This window comes from Manis pentadactyla, chromosome 12, assembly GCF_030020395.1.
Source record: "Manis pentadactyla isolate mManPen7 chromosome 12, mManPen7.hap1, whole genome shotgun sequence".
Lineage (NCBI taxonomy): Eukaryota > Metazoa > Chordata > Mammalia > Pholidota > Manidae > Manis > Manis pentadactyla.
The window spans coordinates 3,912,206-3,933,466 of record NC_080030.1 but is presented as its reverse complement, the minus strand read 5'-3'; the positions used below and the strand labels follow the sequence as shown (position 1 = coordinate 3,933,466).

The 21,261-nt window shown below is 58.2% G+C and overlaps 2 protein-coding genes across 16 annotated transcripts in view; one reads left to right on the top strand and one right to left on the bottom strand.

The window, feature by feature from the left end:
* The first annotated feature begins 2,562 nt into the window (after positions 1–2,562).
* On the top strand, positions 2,563–10,268 carry PRAM1 (PML-RARA regulated adaptor molecule 1). 3 transcript variants are annotated; one of them, XM_057489701.1, is made up of 10 exons: positions 2,563–2,798; positions 4,481–5,930; positions 6,008–6,074; positions 6,147–6,217; positions 8,188–8,278; positions 8,396–8,504; positions 8,616–8,772; positions 8,853–8,886; positions 8,997–9,031; positions 9,159–10,268. In XM_057489701.1, exons 1-10 carry the CDS (start codon positions 2,613–2,615, stop codon positions 9,194–9,196), a joined length of 2,238 nt encoding a protein of 745 aa, XP_057345684.1. In that variant the 5' UTR covers positions 2,563–2,612; the 3' UTR covers positions 9,197–10,268. The 3 variants fall into 3 exon arrangements, with proteins under 3 accessions (XP_057345684.1, XP_036746667.2, XP_036746666.2); XM_036890772.2 differs by having other exon boundaries at positions 8,227–8,278; positions 8,616–8,778; positions 9,159–10,264; XM_036890771.2 differs by having other exon boundaries at positions 8,616–8,778; positions 9,159–10,264.
* A 137-nt stretch (positions 10,269–10,405) lies between these two features.
* The window catches only part of HNRNPM (heterogeneous nuclear ribonucleoprotein M), a 34,651-nt gene continuing 23,795 nt past the window's right edge, over positions 10,406–21,261 (bottom strand). For 5 of the 13 annotated variants that reach the window (XM_036890902.2, XM_036890908.2, XM_057489705.1 and 2 more), the window contains 4 exons: positions 15,712–15,765; positions 12,983–13,785; positions 12,303–12,354; positions 10,406–10,832 (listed from right to left, as the gene is read on the bottom strand). In XM_036890902.2, the coding sequence (XP_036746797.1) occupies positions 10,669–10,832; positions 12,303–12,354; positions 12,983–13,785; positions 15,712–15,765 (1,073 nt within the window). In that variant the 3' untranslated portion in view covers positions 10,406–10,668. Of the gene's footprint in view, positions 10,918–12,302; positions 12,355–12,982; positions 13,786–15,711; positions 15,766–19,056; positions 19,156–21,261 lie in introns of all 13 variants that reach the window. The other 8 variants (XM_057489702.1, XM_057489703.1, XM_057489706.1 and 5 more) reach the window with 4 other exon arrangements.

Here is a 21,261-nt window from a genome sequence, read left to right as displayed (position 1 = left end):
CAGAAACAGGGCTTAGTGTTCCCCGTCCCCCAGGCTCCCAGCCCATCTCCAAGGTACCAGGGTCCCCCAACCCCCCGAGCTGTCCTCCCCAGCATGAAGCCCCTCATTCAGGCACCCCCACAGCAAGGTAGTGCCACAGCCCAGTTTGTCAGGACCCTTCCAGAGAGACCCAGAGCCAAGATCTTGGGCCAGGTACCTCCCTGCCTCCCCATCAGCCAGAGAGATGCAGCAGCCCTCCCACGGGTACAGTGGGTCCGCATCCCCGGCCCTCGTCCGGAACAGGCTGAAGCTGCCCTGAGGCTTAGGGAGCTGCATCACCACCCAGCTGGGCACCCTGCCCACTCTGAAAACTACCACCTACTCACACCCCCTCCAACTGCCTGCTCACGTAGGAAGTCTGTTGCTCCCAGCCTCCGTTCTGGGCACCCACCGCCCCTGACCTCCCTCTGGCCAAGCTGTGACCCCGCAGAGACCCCAGCCCCACAACTCCAGTGTGCCTGAGAGCAAGGGCCTCTTAGGCTCGCCCAGCAGAGGGCGCCCAGCAGTGCCCACCTTAAGGGAGAATGAATGGCGGGGCCGCTAGTGGGGCAGCTGCCCCAGCGGGGGCACGTCGGTTGGCCGGAGACTGCAGGTTCACGATGAACAAGCTGGGCCGCTCCAGGCAGCTTGAGTTCCCCGTGAGGCCTGCCGGGTAGGTGCCTCTCCATTGCCGGGCAGCTGTCCAGCGCCAGCTTAGTTACCATCCCCCGGACTGGAATAGGGGGGGTTAAAGCTCGGGCGCGCCTCCCCGGGCTCTGCTCCTGACCCCCGCCCGGCACCTCCAACCCGGTTTCCGGACTCCCCTGCGCGCCCCGCCGCTCCAGGATTGGCCAACCACGTGCCCACTCCTCTCTGCCCCGGTCCCCGCCCCTGCCCAGGGCAGTCAGGTCCACTCCTGGGCTCTGTCCAAAGATCGGAAGCGCTAGTTTCGGCTCCCAAACGCGTGCGGAACCCCGGCACCCTCCCCAAGGCCGCAGAGCTCCAGACGCTCGCCCCAGCGAACCCCCAATTTCCCAAGGCGGACCCTGGCTCGCGCCCACTTCCCCGGGTTTCCAGTTGCACAGCCCCAGCGCAGCGGCCCGTCCACGTGCCTGGCTGCGCAGCAGAACCTGGCCCCAAGCGCCTGGAGAGCGCCGCGCGCGCAGAACCGGGAGGGAGACACGCCCCCTGGGGGCTGTGCTGGGACTCGGGTACCCGCCCCGCGAGCCCCTGGCTGTCAATCAATCCTTTAGCCTACCTTGAGCGCCTGTTGTATGCTTTCAGCCAAGGATCGTTTGTTCTTTCATTCTTTCCCTCTCCAAACACGGGGCGTGGAGGGGTTGGTGGGGTGGGGTGGAGTGGGTGGAGATGTTTCCAGTCAGCCTGTGACCAGCCTGGTCCCGGGACCCAGGGGGAACCCAGACCTCGTCATCCCTGGCCCCTCGGGGCTCCTGATGGGACATCTGGGAACGTCACCCAGGGCGTGTGTCTGCATCCAGGGACAGGGGTTCCAGAATCCTCCAGCTGTGCTCCTAACACACACACACTAACAGGCAGGCACTTCCTCGGTGCTGCCCACAAATAAGGTCCTGCCGGGAACCCCATATCCCCGAAGCCAGGCCACCGCCTCTTCGGTCTCAGTTGGACCCGCTGGAAGCTCCATGTCCTGCTGCTCCAGGTGTGATCCTGGGACCAGCAGCATGGGGCAGCTACGGGGACATTCCTGAACCTGAGGCCCCACCATGAGCTGGGGCGGAACCTGCACGTCACCGGGGTCTTTGGCATGACTCGTGGGCACGTTGGAATCGACCCGACAATGCTGGAGTACCACCCCAGCTCAGGCCACATCCTGGCCCAATTAAGTTGGAATCTTGGGGGGCGGTTCTGACGTGGCTAAACTGAGAATCAGGGCCCCGCACTCTCCCCATGGGCGTTGCCCTTGGTCTCTGCTGGGGTCACTGGGCGCCCTGTGGTCAGGGCTAGCCCTTACCTGCTTGGGCCCCATGCCCTATCTAACAGCGCTGGTCTGGACCACTGCCTTCACCTCCGCTGGCCTCCTAGCTGTCTCGATTTTGTCCTCTGGGAACCCAGGGTGTTCCCAGATCCCCTCCCTGCCCAGCAGGCAAGGCCTTGGACAGTACCCACCCACCCACCACCCAATCTGCCATCTCACACGGGCCCTCTGCCCAGCCGCGGCCCACGTGACATCTGCCCATGACAGGGAAGTCCTGTGCAGAGGTGGGAACCGGACTACGGAAAGTGTGGAAATGAGGAAGGCGGATGAGGCAACGGGAGCCGGCAGAAGGGCCTCACCCATCGTGCTCCCCCAGCCCAGGGTGCACACACCCCTTCCCCTCCGAGAAGCCCCCTGTGGGGGCCCTAGCTGAGCTGGCCTTGGCCTGCCTGTTGGCAGGGGTCCTCCCTGGAGTCTGGGGGTCAGCAGCCAGCAGGGCACGCAGTGGGAGCCAGCAGGGCAGCAGAGTCTGGGACCAGCGCTGGGAGGGTGCTCCTGTCTGATGCATGAAGCAAGTGACCATGCTGGGAGGGTGCTCCTGTCTGATGCATGAAGCGAGGAGCCAACAGTGGGAGCTCGCATGGCGAGGATCTGGGGACAGACACTCAGAGGGGGCTGTCCCCACCACCTTTCCTTCCTCCTCCCCACCCCGCGGCAGCCCCCACCCTGTGGGGCCCATGGAGCTGAAGCCACAAGTCACTTCCTGAAGGCACAGCCCCAGCCCGAGGCCCACTTGCCGGTGGCCCGTCAACCATCTGCAGCCATGGTGAGTGAGCCCCTGGCCTGGGCAAGTCCCTACAAGCAGCAGTCAAGGGGAGCCGAGGGGGAAACTGGAGGGCTTACTGCAAAGTGGAGAGGCCCAGGGGCTGGGAAGGCTGCCTGGGAAGAAGGAACAGCCATCACAGAGGCCTGGAGGCGGGAAGCAGCCAGGACACATCTCTGGGACAGCTGAGGCTGCACCCCTAAGGGGGACAAGTGGCACTACCCTAACTTCTCCTCCCCGAGGTCAGCGTGAACAGCAAGCTCGTAACAGACGGCCAGGGGGAGCTCAGGGGCTTCCTGTGGGCGACACAGTAGGTCATGCACCCACTGCCCACCCCCACAGAGCAGTCACCCAAGGCATGACCTGCTGACCCTGGCTTCTCGGCCCTGTGGGTCCACCGGGAGCCCTGCGCTGACCCACCCGGTGTCAGGGCTTTAACAGAGGCATTTCAGACCCCAGGCAGGAATGGCCACCTGTTCTCGTCTGGATGAGGAAAGTGAGGCACAGATGGGGGGCTCTGCCCTCCCCTAGGCTCCTTGGCCCCAGGTGAAGCCAGGCTTAGGGGCCAGCAGCAGGGCCACCTGTGGGATAACATCGGTGGAAGCAGGCCTGGCCGTCTTGTGCATCTGCCTGTGTCTGCGACCATGGTGAAGGGTGGGGGGCGCAGGGGGTACTGGGGGCCTGTGCTGGTCAGTGGGAGAGTCTGGGAGTGGGAGAGCAAACCTACGCCCACGTTTGCCTCCAGGTCTGTGTCTCTGCTGGACCATGTGAGTCGTGGAGGTCAGACTAATGTGGCCAAGTTACAGGCGTGCCCCAATGTGCATCTCAGTAAATACTTACTGAGCACTACTTTGGTCCAGGCACTGGCGGGGGGGGGGGGGCAGGGGGACAGTAGTGATGGGCCAAATTGTGGCCCGTATTGCTGACCTTCTACAGAGGCTGGGGGTGGAGGGCATAGAACAAAGAAGTCCAGGACATTTAAGCAGCAGCGTGAATAAACAACATGAGGCAGGTGGGAGGTAGCACACTTCGAGGAGGAAGCGTCCTGGGAAGGGGAGTGGGCTTTTACATGAGGGCTGCCTAGGAGGAAGCCCCCTCGAATGAGGAAGCCCTGCAGGGCAGACTGCGGAGGGAAGAAGAGAACAGCCAGCTTCTGGGACATGCCGCGGGCCAGGGGCCGGACCCCGGTCAGGGCCTAGGAGGCCCCCGGCTGTTATTACTGCTGGATTTTGAGCAGAGCGGCCCAGACCGACGCAGGGCTGACAGGCTCCCTCTGGCGGCCGTGGGGGGGAACTGAGCAGGGACCCGACCTGGTGTGGAGATGCGGGCGGGGGACGATGGCACAATCGGTTGAGAGGTGGCTGGATTCCGGATGTGTTTTGAAATTAGAACAGAAGGGACTGGAGATGCGGGGGTGGAAGAACGAGGGGACCCCAGGGATACCTGGAAGGCGCCACTGATTGCGGGGGAGAGCTGGTGGGAGGGAGCTTGACGGCACATTGGGTTCCTAAGCAGAGGGGTCATGAGGGTGTAGTTTGCAGGAGCCCAGGACTCGGGACTTGGGTTGGGGAGACTGGAGACAAAAGTGTGGGAGTCCTCAGCCGATAGGGAGGGCCAGCAGAAGGGAGCTGGGGGAGAGGCGTGCATTTCTCCTCCAGCCCTGCCAACTACCGGTGTCTCCCCAGGGGAGCCATCAGGACTTCCGGATCCTTCAAGCCAAGTTCCAGGCCTCCCAGGCAGAGACCAGCGAACTCTCCCCAAAACCCCTGAAGCCTGAGTTCAACAAACTCCTGAGGAAGTTCCCACTGCCTGAGCTGAGCACGCACCCCAAGCAGCCCCCGGAGCCTGAGCTGACCAGCCTGCTCAAGAAGCCCTCCAAGCCGGAGTCCAGTGACCTCCCCAAGAAGTTCCTGCAGCTCGAGGCCACTCTGTTCCCCAGGAAGCCCCCACAACCTGAGGTCGGCGAGGCCCCGCAGAAGGCCCTGCAGCCGGAGCTCAGTCATCCCACCAGGCCACCCCCAGAACCCAAATTCAGTCCATTCCCCAGGAAGTTCCAGGAGCCTGAGTCCAATGAGGCCACCCCAAAACCCTCACAGCCCGAGGCCAGTACCTTTCCCAAGAAGCCCCCGCAGCCCGAGTTCAGTGTGCAGCCCAGAAAGCCCCTGCAGCCTCAGGTTGGCAGCCTCCCGAAGAAGTCCCTGCCACAGCCCGAGTCGGGCGAGGCCCCTCAGACAGTGCCCTGGAAGCCCAAGTCCTGCGACCCCCTGCCTCGCTCCTCGCAGCCAGACCTCAGCGCCCTTCCCAAGAAGCCCGCGCAGCCTGAGGTCGGTACCTTTCCCAAGAAGCCCCCGCAGCCCGAGTTCGGTGTGCAGCCCAGAAAGCCCCCGCAGCCTCAGGTCAGAGGCCTCCCGAAGAAGTCCCTGCTGCAGCCCGAGTCGGGCGAGGCCCCTCAGACGGCCACCTGGAAGCCTGAGTCCAGTGAGCCCCCAACTCACTCATCGCCACCTGACTGCAGTGCATATTCCAGAAAGGTTCTCCCGCCTCAGGTGAGTGACCTCCCCAGGAAGCCCCTGCTGCTGGAGTTTGGTGATGTCACCACATCCTCGGAGCCCGAAGTCAACGTGTTTCCCAAGAGGCCGCAGCGGTTGGACCTCAAAGCACTCTCCCCGAAGCCCCTGCAGCCAGAGCTGGGCGGCTTGCCCAGGACATCCTCGGAGCCCGAGTTCGGCCTGCTCCCTAGGAAGTTTGCGCAGCCCCAGTGCCGGGGGCCTCCCCGCAAGTTCTCACAGCCCGAGCCCAGTCTTCTGCCGAAGAAGCGCGCGCACACCGAGTTCCTGGGCGATCTCCCCAGGAAGCCCCCGCTCCCTGGCTCCGTGTCGGAGAGCTCCCTGCCCACCGCCGTCGCGGGCTCCGGCCCCAGGTTTCCGATCAGCCCGGGCTTTGGGGCCAGGCCACAGAGGTCAGGAGTGCTCTCTCACCGTGAAGGGTCCAGGCTGGGCCTCAAGCCCGGCCGCCCGCCACAGCGGAGGCCCCTGCCGCCAGCCGTCAGCCTGGGACCCCCTCCGGCCAAGCCCCCACTGCCCCCAGGCCTCTGGGATATCCAGAGCTTCCGGGGAGACTCGGCTGGAGCCACAGGTGGGTCGGGCGGCCCGGCAGCCTGGCAGGGGGCCCCGGGCAGCGCCTGCCTCCCTCCCGCTCTCCTCTCCCCACAGCTCTGCGGAGGACCCGCTCTTCTACTGGGATCCACTTCCAGGCCCGACAGCCCGCAGACACCCCGCTGTGAGTACAGGAGGGCTTACGGGGGACCCAGGTGGGGGCTCTGAGGGCCCCTCACTCTGGGTGTCTCTGCAGAGACCCGGAAGAGTTCTACGAGCTGTACGATGACGTGGAGTCCACGGATGGCTCCAGCCCGCGGGGCAGAGGTTTGTTGGTGGTGGGGCCAGACCCTCCCCAGACCACCTGCACGGGCCCCTCGGGACATTCACTGCAAGGGCATTTTCTGCCATGGTGCTGGCATGAGGCCGGGTCACAGTCCATCTCCCTGGCAGCAGAGGGGAGGAGCCCTTTCAGAAAGGTCACACCAGCTCCTGGCGGGCAGAACTCACAGGAAGGGAAGGACGGCACAGAGGCCAAGGGACCCTGCTGAGTGGGGTGTGGCCCAAGCAGCAGAACCAGGTGAGAAGCAGCAAGAGGACATTAAGCAGGGAGCAGGCCAGCCCATGACCCAAACAAAGCCCACTTCGAGCCTGGCACATGGGGACAGAGTGGAGGCACCTGAGTTGGGACCAGGGGTGGGTGGGGGGACAAGGTGTCAGGCTCCCCTGTAGACCTGCTGTGTCCAGGCAGCACATGGGCCTGGCGACTGGAAGTGGCAGACCCTGCAAGCCTGCATCCCAGGACCTCTCACTGTTCTGGGGTCCCTAAGGACCCTCGCCTCCGTCTTCCAAGTCACTGCTCCTGGAGAGCACGCAGGAGGCCAGCAGCGCAGGTCCAGGCCCACAGGCACCCCCAGGGCTCCAGGCTTACATGCGCGTCACCCACCCCCTTGGCAGTGCCATGCCCAGCTCAGCTGGCTGGCCCGGCCCCCGGCCTGCCCCGCCCCTCAGAAGGGCCTCCTGTGGGGAGCCTCTCCTCAGGGGTATCCCTGGGGTGCTCCGCTCCTCTCCACCAGCACCGCCCCCCAGGCCCACGTCTGCGGCTCCTGAGCTTCCCTGGCCCCACTTGCAACACCCCCATTTGGCCCAGTGCTTCTTGGCAGGGCCCTCCTGCTTCCATCCAGCTCCAGCGGCGCTCTCCAGCTCAGGTCCGGGGGGCGCTCTGGGGGACGGACATGGGCAGGGAGTGTTCAAGCAGGTCTTCCTGGAGGCAGCCCGTTCTGCCTGGCCTCTGGCTCCACCTCCCCTGGAGGGTGGCAGCTCCACGCGGAGGCCCCCGCAGAGCCAGAGGCTCCTCTGAAGGAATCAGGCCCAGCCCTATCCAGGATCTGAACCAGCCACCCCCAGGGCCTGCCCCCCACAGTGGCTGGGGTGCGTGCGCCCTGTGCTGAGATGGGATTGTAGGGGCCCTGGGAGCCTCTGGAGGAGGTAGGAACTGCTGCAGGAAATGCCCGGGGGGAACCGCAGGGCCCTGCAGCTGGAGGCCAGCTCAGTGTCTGAAGGGGGACGAGGGCCCCGCACAAACACCCCTCCATGGGCTGTGTGACAGGAGGGCCTTCCGGCTCAAAATATCCAGAGAGGCGCTTGGCGTCATTCAGAGGATAGCAAACAGCTGGGCTCCAGGTTCTAGATCCTCCACCCACCTGGCTGCTGCTGAGGCTCTCGTGTGAGCCAAACCCTTGACCAGTAGCCTCACGGCTGCAGGCTGGCCAGCCGGCCCTCACCCAGAGACCCTAAGTCTTCTTCAGGCAGGCCGGCCCACAAACCCGCCCCATGAGCCCCTTCACAAACGTCGTTTGCCTCTGGGAAATGCTTTTGACTTATTTTTTATCCAAATCTCCTTACGGTTTCCAGAACCCAACCTACTCTGAGAAAGCTGTAAAACGGCATCAAAAGCCTCCCAATTAACGCTGCCTCCACCACTCGGCATCTGGGTGGCCTTGGGCAGGTGGCGTTCCCTCTCTGAGCCTTCCTTTGCTCCTCAGCAAGTTGGCAATGACGGTGCTGCGTGCTGCCCTAAATAAACGGGCTGTGAGCGAGGGCTGAGCAGCTGTGGTCCACGCCCTGCCTGGCCCAGGGTGCGGCAGAAGTGGGGGAAATGGGCGAAGGCACTCTGCTAGAGCTCCGCATGCGGGGAAGGCCTAGAGGCTGGGCAGGGGGGAAGCAGGGCAGGGTGGGCCTTGGGGGCAGGGGGGGAACCACGTCCTGGGAACCGACACAGGGAAGACTGCCATCAGGCCACCGGGGCCCTGACTCGGTGTCCGGCCTGCCCCCAGGAGTGCCATCTACCCAGCAACCGCCCAGGCTGCCCCAAGACCCAGAGCTCAGGTACCACCCGGCAGAGGGCACGGGACAGGGAGGGGCCGGGCTCCGGGAGGGCAGTGGGAGGGGCGCCCCGAAGGAGCACACTGTGCTCGCGAGCATCCTATTCCTTGTGCGGCCCAGGAAGGAGAAGGCGCCCCAGCCGCAGCCGTTGCCGCCCGCGGACCCCAAGGCCCTGAAGCAGATCCGCAAGGCGGAGAAGGCAGAGAGAGAGTTCCGTAAGAAGTTCAAGGTGTGGCCTGCAGCCGAGCGGGCGCCTGCAGGCGCCGCCGCGCGATCGCAGCCGCAGAAGCCGGGGGGCGGCCGCAGCGACGAGCAAAGCCCTCCTCTCTCCCCCACCCAGTTTGAGGGCGACATCGTGACTCTGACCAGGATGATGATCGACCCCAACGCCAAGACGCGCCGTGGGGGCGGCAAGCACCTGGGGATCCGGCGCGGGGAGATCCTGGAGGTGATCGAGTTCACCAACAAGGAGGAGATGCTGTGCCGCGACGCCAAGGGCAAGTGTGAGTGGGCGCGCACGCGGCCTGGGGGGCGGGCATCCGCCGGGCGGAACTCACGCGGCCCGCTCTCTTCGCAGACGGCTACGTGCCCAGAACCGCTCTCCTGCCTCTGTGAGTGGCGGGCCGCCGGGCGGGGCGCGCGGGGGCGGGTCCGGGGCGCGCGGGGGGCGCGGGCTTCCCCTCCCAAAACCTGCAGACGCAAACGTGCCTCCGTCCGCCAGGGAAACGGAGGTGTATGACGACGTGGACTTCTGGGGTACGTAGCCCCTCTGGGCATGCGGGAAGGGCCCACGGTGCTCCGGGAGGGGGTAAGCGTCCTCCCCATTTCCTGGGGCTGCTGCTTACGGGGAGAGGGGTCACCGGAAGTCACCCTTCCTTGGCAGACCCTCTGGAGAACCAACCATTCCCCAGGGGGCAGTAAGGCCACAGGTGTGGGGACCCAGGACAACTCGACGGCCCAGCCACCTAACCGAGGAATCCCGGCTCCCAGCTCCCAGCTTAAGTGGTCACAGAACCACCCAGGCCCACACCCGACCACGTACACAGACTACATAAAGCCCCTTATTAAGGCGATTCCTGCTTCTCGTCTTTTTTCCCCGACTGGCACGCAGTGGAGTAGTGATCGAACACTGGGGGGCCTGAGGGGAGGTGTTGTGGGGTCGACCCCCCCCTCCAGCCTCACCCCTTAGGGATAAAGGCCAGGAGGAGAAACGGTGGTGGGAAGGTACGCGAGAGCTGGTACCTTACTAGACTTCAAAGTGGAAGTCTCTGTGGTTGGCGAACTGCCTGAGTGTGTGGGGAACCAGCAGTGACCTCCACACCCAGACAGGACACGCAGCAGTTGCCACTCCTCACAGGCTGCAAACAGCTGTCCAGTCCAGGCAGATGTGGGTATGAAGTCACACTGTGGGAGTAGCAACCCAGCTGACAGCCCACCAAGCCTAAGGGTCAAGTTCAGCCCACATCACAGGACTAAGTGCACAGTAATACGCAGCCTCCTCAGTCTGTCTTAGCAAAGACCAGCTGCCCTGGATGGATGTGTCTCCCCTGACCACCACGGTTCTATGCTGAGACCTAATGCCCAAGGTGCTGGTGTGCAGGGGATGCTCAGGTCAGGGATGGAGTTAGTGTCCCCGTAAAGGGGGCCCGAGCAGGTGCCTGCCTCTTCTCACACGAACTTACGATGAGAAGGCCTCTATGAACCAGAATGGGGCCCTTGGCAGACCTGGCATCTGTCAGCACCGTCACGATGGACTGCCAGCCTCCAGAACCATGACATGAGAAGTGCATGTCCTCATTTAAGGCCCCCCAGCTTACAGTATTCCAGCAACCAGAGCACACTAAGACAAAACCCGAAGCGCATGTGTGCCTGGTGCAGGGCCTGTGCCCCAGCAGGACACAGGACAGCCGAGTGCTCATTACTGGTTGGGAAATGCCCATCTGCATAGGGTCAGTTTCGAGTCTCCCAAACATGGCTGGGGCCACCCGTCCTCCCACCGTCCGCCAGGGTCCACAGCCAAGCAAGGATGGTGGTCACAGCTCCAAAGGCAGAAAGAGGACCAAGTGGCTCCAGCTCCCCATTCCTCAGGAGGCTGCCCCACCACAGCCACACAGCCACAAAGCAAGCAGCTTTCAGGAATTGGTATTTATTATCAAAGTCATATTTGATGTCAACAAGATGTCACAACTACAAAAAAAATTGCGCACGTTGCAATCAATCTCAATGCAAACAGTCAAATGGAACCCCAGTCATTAAAAAAGTAATTCAAATTACCCCAAAAAGCAACTGAATTTTTTAAACATCTTTATACATCCAGCCAACAAATTAAAATGGTTAACAAGAAAAAATACAAATTCAGAGATCTGGTATCGATGTTTAAAAAAGGCAACTGTTTAAGCGTTTCTATCGATTCGGACATCAATCTCTCGGCCACTCAGCTTCATCCCATTCATCATCCGGCAGGCCCTCTCGGCCACCTCGGGTGACTCAAACTTAACCACACCGCAGCCCTTGGATTTCCCATTCTCCATCTTGATGTCGGCGTACAGCACGTGGCCTGGGCACAGGGGGAGAAGAGACCACAACTCATCAGGCAAACCCAGAGCTCAGCCTCAGTCTGGGCTCCATTCAGTCCAGATCACCTGTTGGATTTCGGTTGACAGAGTCAAAAGGGATAGTTGCCCACATGCCTGGCGCATGAATGCTCAGAACTCAGCAGCCAGAACCCAGCTACTATGGCCCTCAGCCGCACTGCCATTCTTCTGCCTGCTAGCAGGACGACAATCTCATCAGGCCCCATATGTACGCCTTCCCCGCTCCAAACGCATATCCTCTCACTCGAGTTTAAAGAAAGGGAGCTGCGTGAAGCCAACCTCATGGGCGAATTTTTAGAGGCTTTGATTTACAAGGCCACTGCCAATACAATGACATATGTGGGCCATCCAGTAATCACCAAGGGGTTTCACATAGGCATTCAAGCACTGGCTAAGCATCCAGGTATGTGTCATGCACTGTGGAGACAGCAGCAGAGCCAAAGACGACAGCATGGTGTCACTGCCGCCAGGGGCCCACATCTGGAGGGTTCTGTGTGGGCAAGTCCTGAAATAGCCTACATTCACCAGAAGGCGGACTCCTGCTGGAGTAGCACAAGAGCCCTCTGGGAACAGCACCTACAGCTCGGGCTGGGGCATGGGAAGGGATGGAAGCAGAGGGACCAGGGTGAAGGGGTGGAGCTCTGACTGCTGTCGGCAGAGCCCCGGGCCCCCGCAGGCACCTGAGGCAGGAGGGAGCAGCATGATCCAATCTGACTTTTCGGCATCTCTGCTACGAGTGAGCAAAGAGGGGGCATGCAGGCAGCTATGTCTCAACAGCCAACTCCTAGAGAACCAGGAGCAGCAGCAGTGGTGGTGACCCTGGAGCCAACCGCTACTGAACAGGAAGCGAGAGAACCCCGAGGGAGTGTCGGCCCGGCAAAGCCACCCAGACCCCGGCGCAGGGCTGGGGCTCCGTGGACATGGTCAAATGGGCGGGGGTGGGGGGAACAACTCAACTTCCTTTCAGCCACAAAGCGAGCCTTCCAGAACGGCTGCCTAGTGTGCCAGGAAACCAGCCAGAGGCCCTGATCCTGCTCAGCCTCGCCCCCCTGGGCAGGGTGGAGTGCTCTGGGGCACAGCAGCCTTGCCTCAGCGGCACTCATTCTATCTAGCTTTGCCACTCAGAAGCCACGTGGCCTTGGGGACCTGAGATCACCCGACTCATCTGCAATACTACCTCCTTTCAAAACATGTACAAGGGGAAAGGGGGGGACTGAGAACAGGGGAGAAGTGCTTGACACACAACAGGAAACTCAACCTGCTTGACTATCTGCACAGGCAGAAAAATGGCAAGTTCCCTCCACCCTCAAGTCTGGAAAGGACTGTGAAGGCGAGGATGGGAGCTTCCCTGTGCAATGCACCACCACCCCAGGCTAAGACTTCTCAAGCCACAACACATGGAAGCACCTAGAAAACCTTTCTCAAACACTTACCACATTCGTTGAATTTGTCTTTTAGCATCTTCCATGTAAAATCAAATGGGAGCTGGGGGGAAAGGAGATGGATGAGTGATTCAACCGAACCCCAATGTGCACACACCCCACAGCTGCCTGAGGGTGACTCTGAGGACTTATGAGTCCAGGGAGAAACTGGCTCATCTTCCCACTGAGACGCCAGCAGAGAGCAGACAGGTCTGTCTGGAATGGGCTCTCACTGGCACACCAGGTTCACCCCCTGCAGGCTCTGTCCTGGCAGTGACAGTAAGAGTGCAGAACGCACAGCTGCCTGTGGTGAGCGGCCCGCAGAACCACCCAACAGTAAGCTGGTAAGGGGGGTCGACTTGGTGATCGAAGATGATGCAGATTAATTCAGCCATTTCCCCTCCCAACTGTCATGCCAAGGCCCAGCGGATATTCAAGCCAAGGGATTAGGAAACTAGAGCTCAGCTCACTGTCTACTCCACCTGAGAGCCGGAGCAGCCGCTCTCACATTCCCTCATCCTACCAGCACCAAATGCTGGGGACGGCGGCAAGGGGGCTGTGCCCGCTCCTCAGCTCCCTTCTGAGGGCACCCCTCTGACTCTGCCCTGCCGCCACTCAGTCCCGCCGACCTCCTGCCCCCCTCCTTCCCTTTGTGCACACCACCACTGAGAGGGTCCTTAAGAGCCACTTACATTTCTCACAAATATCTGGCAGGCCTTCCTGGCCACCCCAGGAGCATGGCCTCCAGCTCCACCAAAGGAACCCGCGAAGCTTCCTCCAAAGTTGCCGCGCTCCATCTCGATGGCGCGGTCAAAGCCGGCACCACCACCGCCACCCATGGCCAGGCCCATGCGCTCAATGCCAGCACCCAGGGCCGGGCCCATGGCAGGACCCATGCGCTCCAGGCTGTTGGCGCCCATGCGCTCCAGGCCCATGCGCTCCAGGCTGTTGGCGCCCATGCGCTCCAGACCCATGCGCTCCAGGTTGTTGGCGCCCATGCGCTCCAGGCCGGTGGCCATGCGATCCATCACGGGGCCCATGCGCTCCAGGCCAGCCCCCATGCCTGCGGGGACCATGCGCTCCATGCTCAGGCCCATGCGCTCAATGGCAGGGCCCATACGCTCCACACCAGAGCCCATGCGCTCAATGGTCTGGCCCACACGGTCGATGGGTGCGGCCATGCGCTCCAGGCCAAAGCCCATGCCGGCGCCCATGCGCTCCACGCCGGAGCCGATGCGCTCCATGGTCTGGCCCATGCGCTCGATGCTGGAGGCCATGTGGTCGAGGCCCAGGGGGCCCATGCGCTCAATGCCAGAGCCCATGCGCTCGACTGAGCCCATGCGGTCCATGACCAGGCCCATGCGCTCAATCTCAGAGCCCACACGATCCATGCCATGGCCCAGGCCCGCGCCCATGCGCTCCATGCCGGCACCCCCAATGCGGTCAATGCCGGGGCCCATCCTCTCCATCCCAGGGACACTGCCTCCGCCTCCACCTGAAATGGGCACAAAACACAGGAAATGTCAGGGGCTCATGCATCTGTGCACACACCATGCCTGGAAGGTGACGGGGTGCAGAGGCCTGGGAAGCCACAAGCTCAATCATGGTTCAGGAGTTACATCCTGTGATAATTTATCATTAGATACCCCTCACATGTTGCCAATTGTTAAAGCCACCCAGGTAGTGAGCACATCATTCTTCCTACTTCTGTGCCACAGTTGGTTATTTCCATAATAAATTTAAGAAGGGAGAAGACCCACCCTGGAGGACTCATGTCAACAGTGCTCTCTCTCCATGTGACCTGGAAAGTGCTAGTACTCATGCCAAGCTTTGTGAGCCACGGCTGTCAATCCCTGAGAACTCTGCAGTTCCCCCACCACCGGGCATGGAGAAATGCGCTCACGGGGGGAGACCTGGAAGCCCCCCACTCAGCTAGTCACCGATGTAATGGATGACATGGATTGTATGTGACCTTTACCTTCTCCCAGCCTATCCCTCTAAGACGCCCTCTAGCGGCCAGTCTGACTATTTCCTCAGCCCCCCCAGAGTACAGAGAAGCTAGTATCCAGCCTTGTAATCAAGCAATAAACACCAACACCAATATAGATCCTCTGTGTATAAATGAACACAGCCAGCCACCTCCAGGGAGCCTTGCCGTCAGGAAAGCCAACCGACTTGTGCGTAACTTTGCTTGCTTTGGAGGAAAACAAGTCGATGGCGCTGCTGAGTGGGTTCCAGGAGTCAGTCCCTCCCTGTCACAGTTCAGCTGGCACGTGCTTGCAGGTCAGCAGCGCAGTGATCCTGGGAGGCTCACTACTCTAGGCAAGGAGGGTCTGAGTCCACAACCAAGGCCACCGCCCACTTCCCCACATGCAGAGCCAAGGGTCCCATTCACTGAAGCTTCACCACCAACAGCCTGGCCCCTGCCCCTGCCCCTGCCCCTGGAACAGGGCAGCTGAGCCCACAGCCTGCCCACTACTCATCCAGGCAGCCCAGGCCAAGATGCAAATGCAAGAAGAGAAACTCAGCAGTTTCTATAACTGATTCTCTGAGCAGTGTAGTGACCCTGCACGAGTCACTCCACTTCTTTTGTGCCTGTGTCCTCAGCAGAGTAACAGGACACCAAGTAGCACAATATAAACACAAGTTTAAGCATATAATACTTTCAGAGCAGAAATTTCTTAGACATTATAAACCTAGACAGGGTAGGCAGCATGCCCAAGAGCATCAGACCCGAGGCTGAGCCCCCAGATGCAACAGCAGCCAAGTACTGGGAAGAAACAGCGCCCACATGGAGCCCTAGTTTCCACCCACCAGCGCCATCACCAGCCAGGGGGGTGACTGAGGAAATGCCAAGATGCTCAGAGCCGTGAGGAAAAGCTGGGCTGAAAAACGTACACTCAGTTTTAAATACCCATTTAAAAAGTACACTAATGGAGGACATATTCCAGAATGTTTAATGCACTCACCACTGGGCAGTGAGATGTCAGATACTTGTCTTAATTTTCTCAATTTTTTGAGTACATGTGTATATTATAGTAAGCATTTGTTTACATATGAAGTGGTATACTTTTATAATAAATTTACTTCTAGGAATTTACGATTGTATAGTATTGAGAACAAGAAAGCCCGCAAATTCTGCAGACATGATGACAATGGCACTTAGCAGGCACACTTTCATATGCATTCAGTCCTCACAACCACCCTATGAGGTAGGTACTAGTACATCCCCGTTTTATAGTATAAGAAACAGAGAGGTTCAATAACTTGCCAGATGTCACACAGCTGGAAAGCGGCAGAGCTGGTTCCCCCCCACAGGCAGTCCACTTTACAGCCCATGCTTTTCACCACTGCACTCTACTATCCCCAGCAGTAACAGCCTATTCTAAAAATCAAAACATCAAAACTAAGCGTTTCCTACCTCCTCCCTGCTTTGCAATGATCTCTCCTCTCTTCAGTGCATTACTTAGGATTTCTAAGGAAATCAGGAAGAAAAAAAAATTAGCCAAATTTTTCTGTGGTAACAGAAATTTGTTTATTACAGATTCCAGAGTAAGACTACTACTAATTAAAAAATAAAACAAGGAAAGGGGGAGGGGATTAAGAAATATACACACAGACAAGATCATTTTACTGGAAAACTCTGAGTCCTTGCCGGTGGATCCCAGGTGGCTGCAGAGTCTGAGGCCCAGCTGGCAGGGCTGTCCGGGAAGGTGCCCCACCGAGCTAGGAGCCAGTGTGCACCTACGACCGGAACTCAGGAAGGCAGAGCAAGGAGGGGGCCGGTGGCACAGGTTCCTAAAGATGGTCCAGACCCTCAGCACTCAGACGGAAGCCTGGACTCCCCCTCCCAGATCCATTCAATCCCTCGTGGTTTCCCTTTAGCGAACCAAAGCTGTAGCTGTACTTACGGTCAAAACCCTGAACAGCAGCAGCCAACTGCCTACAGTGCTGGAATATGACCTAATTAACGAGCCACGCCCAGAAAGATTTCAGCAAGCTGAGCCCACCAGCCCTGCCGGGAAGGAGCTCGGTGTGATGGCAACTAGGTGACAGGAATAGCCCCAGGAAAACAACTCCCCTCCTTGGCTGTCCCTAACAGCACACACTGCTGCATGCCTGGCAGCAGCTCACCGGGGCCTCTAAGGTTTGCCTGGTGCTATCCTGGGTGTGAGTGTGACAAGTTTCTTCTTGGTCTTTCATTAGGTAGAAGAAATGGCACCCACCACCTGCCTGGTCCTCAAAGTGTGCTCAGCAACATGGACCACAGCCCAGAGCAGCCTCGCACTCGCCTGAGACACACAGAGGCAAAGCACCCCCACAGCTGTCTCTGGTGCTGCACCACCTGCCGAAGGTGGACAGGAGGCACACAGAACAGGCTCCAGCCCAGAGAGGCAAGCACAGGGCTCACTCTTCCTGAGCACCGGCCGCCACCCCGCTCAGCACGCCCAGGCCTAGGGAGGGTCACTCTCCTCAGAGCACTCCCATCAAACCACAAAAGCCTTCACAGCTGGCCCATATGAACGTGGAAAGGAAGGCCAGGCTCTTTTCAGGGGCACTCCCCGGCCTCCCCACCCTGACTATGAACCTGAATCTGGTCCTCCAGTCCGGCCACACCTTCACCTGCAGGCCTCCACACCTGAGGCTGCCAGCCTCTCTCTGCAATACACCCTCCGCCTATGCTGGGCCCCCCACCCCCCTGCCCCCGGCCCATCCCGCCTCAGGCGAATCTCCTGCAGGGCTTCCTCACTCCTAGCTGGATCCTGGGCTCTCTAGGTCGCAGCAGCGCTTTCTCAAATCTGTACAGAGGAGCGGCAGCCTATGTGGTACTCCCATGGCTGCTGAGGGCCAGGACCCAACACCTCCACCAGCCCCCTCACTAGGTCACTCCATCTCCTAGGCCATCTCCTCAGCTGCACCACAGCCTTCAAGGTCAAGAGCACTCATCTACATACAAGCCTGCAGCAGCCAGTGCAGCCATTTGCACAAGGATGTGCAGGGGCCTACGGCCTTACAGGAGGAACACCAGGCAGGAGGCACCACAGACAGCAGCACTGAGGACCCAGCGGTCACAAACCACAGACAGACAGACAGACAGACAGACAGACAGACAGGCAGGCAGGCAGGCAGGCAGGCAGACAGCAAGAGCTGAATCTGAAAACCAATCCAGCCAAACACTCTGAAATTCCAACTGAGTATTCTTTGGTGAAAATCCAGTTTTACTAACATCAGCCTGACCACAAGTAGCAGCAGGAAATTTCAGGACCAAGCCCTCTGCTCTCACCCCGGTCACTTTGGGAAGCCCGGGTCAGAGACAACACAGACTCAGAGAGAAGGTGGCAGAGCAGCAGGAGAGGGCAATGCTCCCATTCGCGTTGGCCAGGAAGCTCCCTGCTGCACGTGGACTCACCTCGCCAGATCGACCTCCCATCCATGCGGGGGCGAGGAGGGGACCGGCAGCCTCATCCCACTGGCAAATGACCAAGGAAGAGAGGACAAACTACCTATGGGAGCAAGTCACATCCATGCCATGCTGCACTACCCACCAGAGGCAGCTCCAAGTTGGTGTCTGCAGCCAACAACAGTTTTGAAGTACTTACTAAGACACTCTACCATTCCAAGACACCAAAAAGAAAGCAGACCTCCTGGCTGTAGGAAACTTCTAAGTGACCTGGTCACATAGCTTATGAACTCACCCCCAAAAGTCCAAAACTCTGGAACAATCTAGAATAAGGCTACAGACAGGCACATCAAGCAGATACAGGAAAAAAAGCAAACCTTCGCTACCAGCCCTGTGAGTCGCAAGAGAAGCAGCCAGGTTACCTAACCTCGGTCAGGGAGAAGAGAAACAGAGGTCTCCACCAAGCAAGTCTCCTCCAGGGGAAACAGCCTCTTGTAGGTCCTGATTTTCATGAAGGACATAAAGACAACAGGGTCCTGAAGATAATTTGCAGAATTAAGAATCCTTTCTCACGGATGAGCTGAATGACCACTTTCTAGGGCCTTCATAAGTTCTAAAAATAGAGCTAAAACAAAGCAGACATAAATGCTCAAACTCCACACACGCAGCTCAAGCTGCTGCACGAAGACAGGATGAGGCACTCTGCGGCTGCCGCTGGCGGCCTGTCTGCACAGGGCGAGGGGAAGGTGGATATAGATCATGCTCTAAATTGCCTTTGAGAGAAACTCCAGAGCCCAGGAATGACAATCTCCTTGCTCCACACTAACAGAAAATTAAGCCAAGAGATTCCCAGAACATCTAAACTCAAAATGGAGATGACATTCCGGAGAAGACATTCATGGAGAAAAGTAAAAAAGAAAGTGCTCCACCATCTAAACCAAAACTGAAGAGTTTCCCTGTATTTAGACGATCCCAGTGCCCAAGGCCTTCCACCATCAGAGAACTTCTCCGGTGACGTGGAGCTTCCCAAAGCAGCAGCAGCAAGCATGCCGTCCCCCTGACCACCTCAGCACCCTGGATGGAGAGCCAGGGCCTGCCAACGCAGCCCCCGCACCTCCAGCAAGCTAGTGTCTCACCCTATGTGAGAGAAGCAGCCGTTTGAAAAGACGTAATACAGAAAAGGGTGCTACTGATTCAATAAAAAGTTCAAGGAACAGAATTTTTATCCAGGTCTAGAAAACATACAATTTTTTGAAAGCCTAAGGAAAAAAAAGAGCAGATTTCATCTACAAGAGAGCCTCTGACACCAGGGTGAGCCTGCAGCGGGGGTGGGCCAGCCCAGGTAGGGCCCGAGTGCTGTCTTACCCATTCCTCTGCCAAGGGGCTCTGCAAAGCTCCGAGACACTCCCATCTCCTTTCTGGCCAAGCCTCTCTCAAATCGTCCACCCATGCCACGCTCCATCTCTGTGGAAAAAAGTATTACCCTAGGCCTTTCCAGGAACACTAGTAGGTTTTAGACATTAAGACAAAAATCTACAGCCACACAACAGCCGCCACCAAGTCAGCATGTTAAATTTTTCTATAGGAAACCATCATTTATCCTTTATTCCTTGAAGAAAAGTCACCTGAAGTGAACCCCTGAAAACCACCTACCTTTAGCCTGACATGGACTAAGTCCCAGGCCCCGGCCCAGCCCCACACGGGCCCACCAGCGCCCGCAGCCCCAGGTGCGGTCCTGCCTCTGTGGCTCAGACCCCTCCCAGTGGCCTGTATGCCTCTCTCACCCTCCACTGCCACTGTCCATTTATGAAGAAACTGAGGCTCCAATGACTTAGTAGCCTGTCCAAGATCACACGTCTGGTGAGGGGGAGGGCACGGCAGCCCTAAACCCAGTGCCGAAGCCTATGCTCCCACACCAAGAGCGCGCCACGTGGACTAGAAGCACGTCCGCCTGTAACTGAACCTCTCCACTGCCGACTGCTGTGGTTTCATCCACAACGGGGTCTGGTGGCTTCATTTTCAAAATTTGTTTCTATGCCACCAGCAGTATTTGCTATGCTTTGCAAGGCCTTTTAAAAGCAAAGGCCTTAGCTTATGTGGGGAAAAGCCTTGCCACAGTGATGCCTGCTTGAGAGCTTTTCAATACCCTATCACAGGTCGGAGGAGTTCTTGAAAAATATACCAACTATTAAGCTCATTCCGTGGAAATACAAGGTGAACAGGTGCTACAGGACACCCTTTATTGCACAACTACAAAAAAAGGGTTATACACTTGACCCATGAAAAACATGCATTTCAACTGTGCAGATCTACTAATATGAAGATTTTTTTCGAAAAATACAGGAAAATTTTTTGGAGATTTGCAGGAATTTGAAGGTTTTTTTCTCTAGCTTACTTTATTGGAGGAATACAGTATATAATACACAGAATGTACAAAATATGTATTGACTGTGGCATCAGTAATGCTTCTGGTCAGTAGGCTAGCAATTGTTTTTGGGGTAGTCAGAAGATAACATGGATTTCTAAACACAAGGGTTTGTTGCTGAAGGGTCAAGTATGCAGCTCAAGTCCCTACGCTTGCAATATAAGTAATGAGCCCATCAGAGATGTGGAAGCAGGCTAGCATTATGAATTAATAAGGACAAGCAGATTTTGGCAATGGTGGACTTGACAATCATAGTTTGAATCAACCCAACTGAAGCCCAGAAGTCGGCGACGTGCTATCTGCTGGAAATATAGCTAACTCCCACGAGCCTGGTTGGGGGGTGGTCAGAACAGATATCCCAGGGTAGCATCTTAGTAGACACATCTGCTGGGCTTCTTTAAACCTTAGAAGCTCGTGAAGAAGGAAGCACACCCCGTTCTGATGAGGAAGTCATACCCAGGCAAAGGCCACAGATCTCAATCTTCCCAACTGTCAATGGCCCTGGAGTCCAGGACACCCTGCATGGATACCACTGGACTTCCAACAGTTTTTTCATTGTCAGATATTGCATCAAATCCGTTTGACATTTGATGGTCTTTAAATTGAAAATCTTTTTATCCACTCTGTCATCACTTGCCCTCTTTGGCTGACCGATTGGCCCTGAGAATCTTGATTTCTATTTAGTCTAATGCTATCTGCACCTATGACCACAAATGGATGTGTTGTAGTCATCAACTAAACATTAAATTAAATCCAACACATCTTTATCAATTTTTTCCCAGTGACCGGAACTTTCCTTGGACTCAGCACTCAAGAGCTCTGGAGCTGACTTCACCCAGCTCAGTGCGAGGAGCCCATTCCCTGCTGCAGTGGAGAGGGAGGAGTCAGAATCTCCATCGGAGAACATCTCAGAACACAGTGCACAGGCACACACACCACTGCCATGACCCACGAGCGCCAGGCAGCACCTTTAGCTACTGAGCCCAGGACCCTAACTGGTGCACTCCACCTGCCAGGTTCCAGGACTCTGTCCACACAGCTCAGCACAGCCCTGCCCTGTGTCCATTCACTTCTAAATCTCATCACTCCTCAGAACCACCCAAATGTCCTTTCTGATGCATTTACCTGTTTTGAGTTTTCTGGAT